Here is a 2,716-nt window from a genome sequence, read left to right on the forward strand (position 1 = left end):
AAAAGTTGTTGTAGATTTTAGAACTGTACTGATGAAAAGTCCATAAATCAAAATAAAATGAAAAATAGTTTAAACAATCTTAATAGAAAAATATTTCAAATTCAATTGAAACTAAGAAATAATAAACCTTTTAAATTGATCAAATTTATTTTCATAATTTTTCCCATACAATTCCTACCTTAATATACAATCTAAAATATATAGAATCATCTATTCTAAATTGATCAATCTATCAAGAAACAATCCAAAAATTCTCTTGCTCAGATGAAATTTATATTTTCATGCCTGGCTTAGGTTGAAAGCTAAATGCTAAGTCAGACCTAAAAAATCTTAGAGTCCGAGGAAGTCTGATCTGACTCCAGCATCTCTCAGACAAACTATAAACAAATAGCTTTCTATTACTATGCCCACTTTCGAAACACAGAAAATTCCCAACCCCAACAAACTGACCCTCCGTGCCAGACAGCTCCATTCCACCTGAAAAACCCGGCTTTATAAATTGACGACACATGGTAGAAGGCATTCTTGTCAGCTCCTTCCAGCTCCATATCGACTTCTCCTCCTCCCAAAACAATTCCCATGCAATCGCCTGAAAGTTCACTGTGCTCCAGTTTCCAGCAAATTGTAAATATCTTACCACAAACAGGATCGTCGACCCACAAACAACTAGTTGACTGATCCATGACTTTATCATATCCCCCAGAATTGATAGATTCGCCTCTGGAAAAGACACGAATTCCGATCGCTTAGATTCCATGTCCCAAATCAGAAATTCCATCTCACCTAAACAACAGATGAGAAGACCTTTTGCACAAAGAATGGTAACAACATGAAAATCCCCTTTGGGCAGAGGTATTTCAACTTCAATCCCCCACGACATTTCAAAGCAATGGTAAATTTGTATTGAACGAGGGGTTTCTTCGTTTGGCAGACACACAATTTTGTAGGATTCCCCGTTGTCCATTATTGCCATTACAATGAAATTCTTTGCTATGGCTGGGGGAATATCTCTGTACACGCCTGTAAGTGGATTACAGATCATATACGCTTTCTGAGGCTGTGCTATTTCGATTAGCAGTAGGCCTGCACCTGATGTAGTACAAAATCGCGAATAGCCTTGTGAGAGATTTTTAGTTGTTGGCCTTGGCAAGAAACAAAGTGAAATAGTCTTCCATGATTGCGTGAGAAAACAGTACGCTACGGCATGCGTTTCATTGCAGAGGAGAAACCATGGATCTCTCTGCGGCAATAGAGACATAAATCTGCAGGAGGATAAGAGCATATTCCACTCTTTACACACAATGAGAAATCGAGAACTGAACTCCATCGGTAGAGTCGAAAACATCCTTTCAATTATGTGATCAGGGCATTCGGACCAAACTGATTCTTCTTCAGTGTATATATTATGGTTAGGATCAAATTAGGATTAAAGTTGAATAAGAATTAGGGTTTGAGCTAAAATTCAATTAGGATCTCTTATAAGATAGAATTTTTTTAATTGACATGTATTTTCTATTGTTTTCACTACTCAAAATCTGTGAGATAGACATATTTATGATAAATAATGTTTAGCACAAAAATATATTGTGTTTTCTTCCAAATGTCACAAACTTTAAATGTCCAACTTTATAATATTTAAATTAGTAATTGTATTCATAGATTGAATTGACACCATCATTAATATCATTTACAATTAATTTATATCAAATATATGAAATAAAATATTGATAAAATAGAATAGATCTAGTAACCTATTTACAACACTATCAATGATTTGATTTCAATGCTTATCAAGAACAATTTGTTTGAGTATATCATTTGTATTTTGAATCATTAATATCTATTGAATCCATTGTTTATTAATCCATCTTTTATGGTACTCTATTTTATTTCATATAATACACTTAAAAATAATCTCTAGAAAACTTTAAATATCAACCCATCAAAGGTAAGTATCCTTGTGCCATTTCACAGTATTGCATACCTACATAAAAATGCCACCTAGGGTCCATCAGGAGGGTGCACCTAGCATAAAATAGACCTAGAAAATATAGAACAACCAAAAAACACTAACAAAAACTAAACTAGAGATAGAGCCAACAACAAAAACCACTAACACAACAAAACCAACCAACCAGCAAAGGCAAAAATGGATGGCCTACTAGCTAGAGACATTAGCTTCCTGCCAATCTTTACATAGGCTAAGAAGTTTGTCAAAGAAGGAATTATTTTATTTTGAATATTTAACATAATTAGGGGTACCAAGATCTAGGGTTTCCTTTACTATGAAAGCTAGGGGCTCCAATGTAGAAGGAGACAGAACATGCCACTTACGCATGGCTCTCGTCCTATCGATTTCATCTCGTATAGCTTTGAGAGGCTAATTTTTTGAGAACCATATCCTAAATTTGTTTTTCCATTTCCTCAATCTTGCCCATTAGGAGCTCTCGATTCTCTTTTAGTTCTAGAATAATTTTGTTCTTATTTTTTTGCATCACCTTCTCAGAGAGCTCATTCAATATACCCTTCACTTTTTCCCAATTATCCAGCTTCTTGGTCATAACACTTGCCACTTCCCATACACGTTCATCTATAAAATACATAATCCATTTATCCTCTCTTAGGTTCTCGCCTTGGCAATTGCCTCTAGTCTATTAACTTTTGTAATTGCCACATCAAACTATGAGAGAAGCCATTTGATAGCCATTTGCTATCT

The 2,716-nt window shown here is 34.7% G+C and overlaps 1 protein-coding gene across 1 annotated transcript; it reads right to left on the minus strand.

The window, feature by feature from the left end:
* Window positions 1–271: 271 nt before the first annotated feature.
* On the minus strand, window positions 272–1,327 carry LOC131027019 (uncharacterized). Its single transcript, XM_059212771.1, has one exon. The coding sequence runs from the start codon at window positions 1,325–1,327 to the stop codon at window positions 272–274; it is 1,056 nt and encodes a 351-aa protein (XP_059068754.1).
* Window positions 1,328–2,716: the final 1,389 nt, after the last annotated feature.

The sequence above is a fragment of the Cryptomeria japonica genome, chromosome 10, assembly GCF_030272615.1.
Source record: "Cryptomeria japonica chromosome 10, Sugi_1.0, whole genome shotgun sequence".
NCBI lineage: Eukaryota > Viridiplantae > Streptophyta > Pinopsida > Cupressales > Cupressaceae > Cryptomeria > Cryptomeria japonica.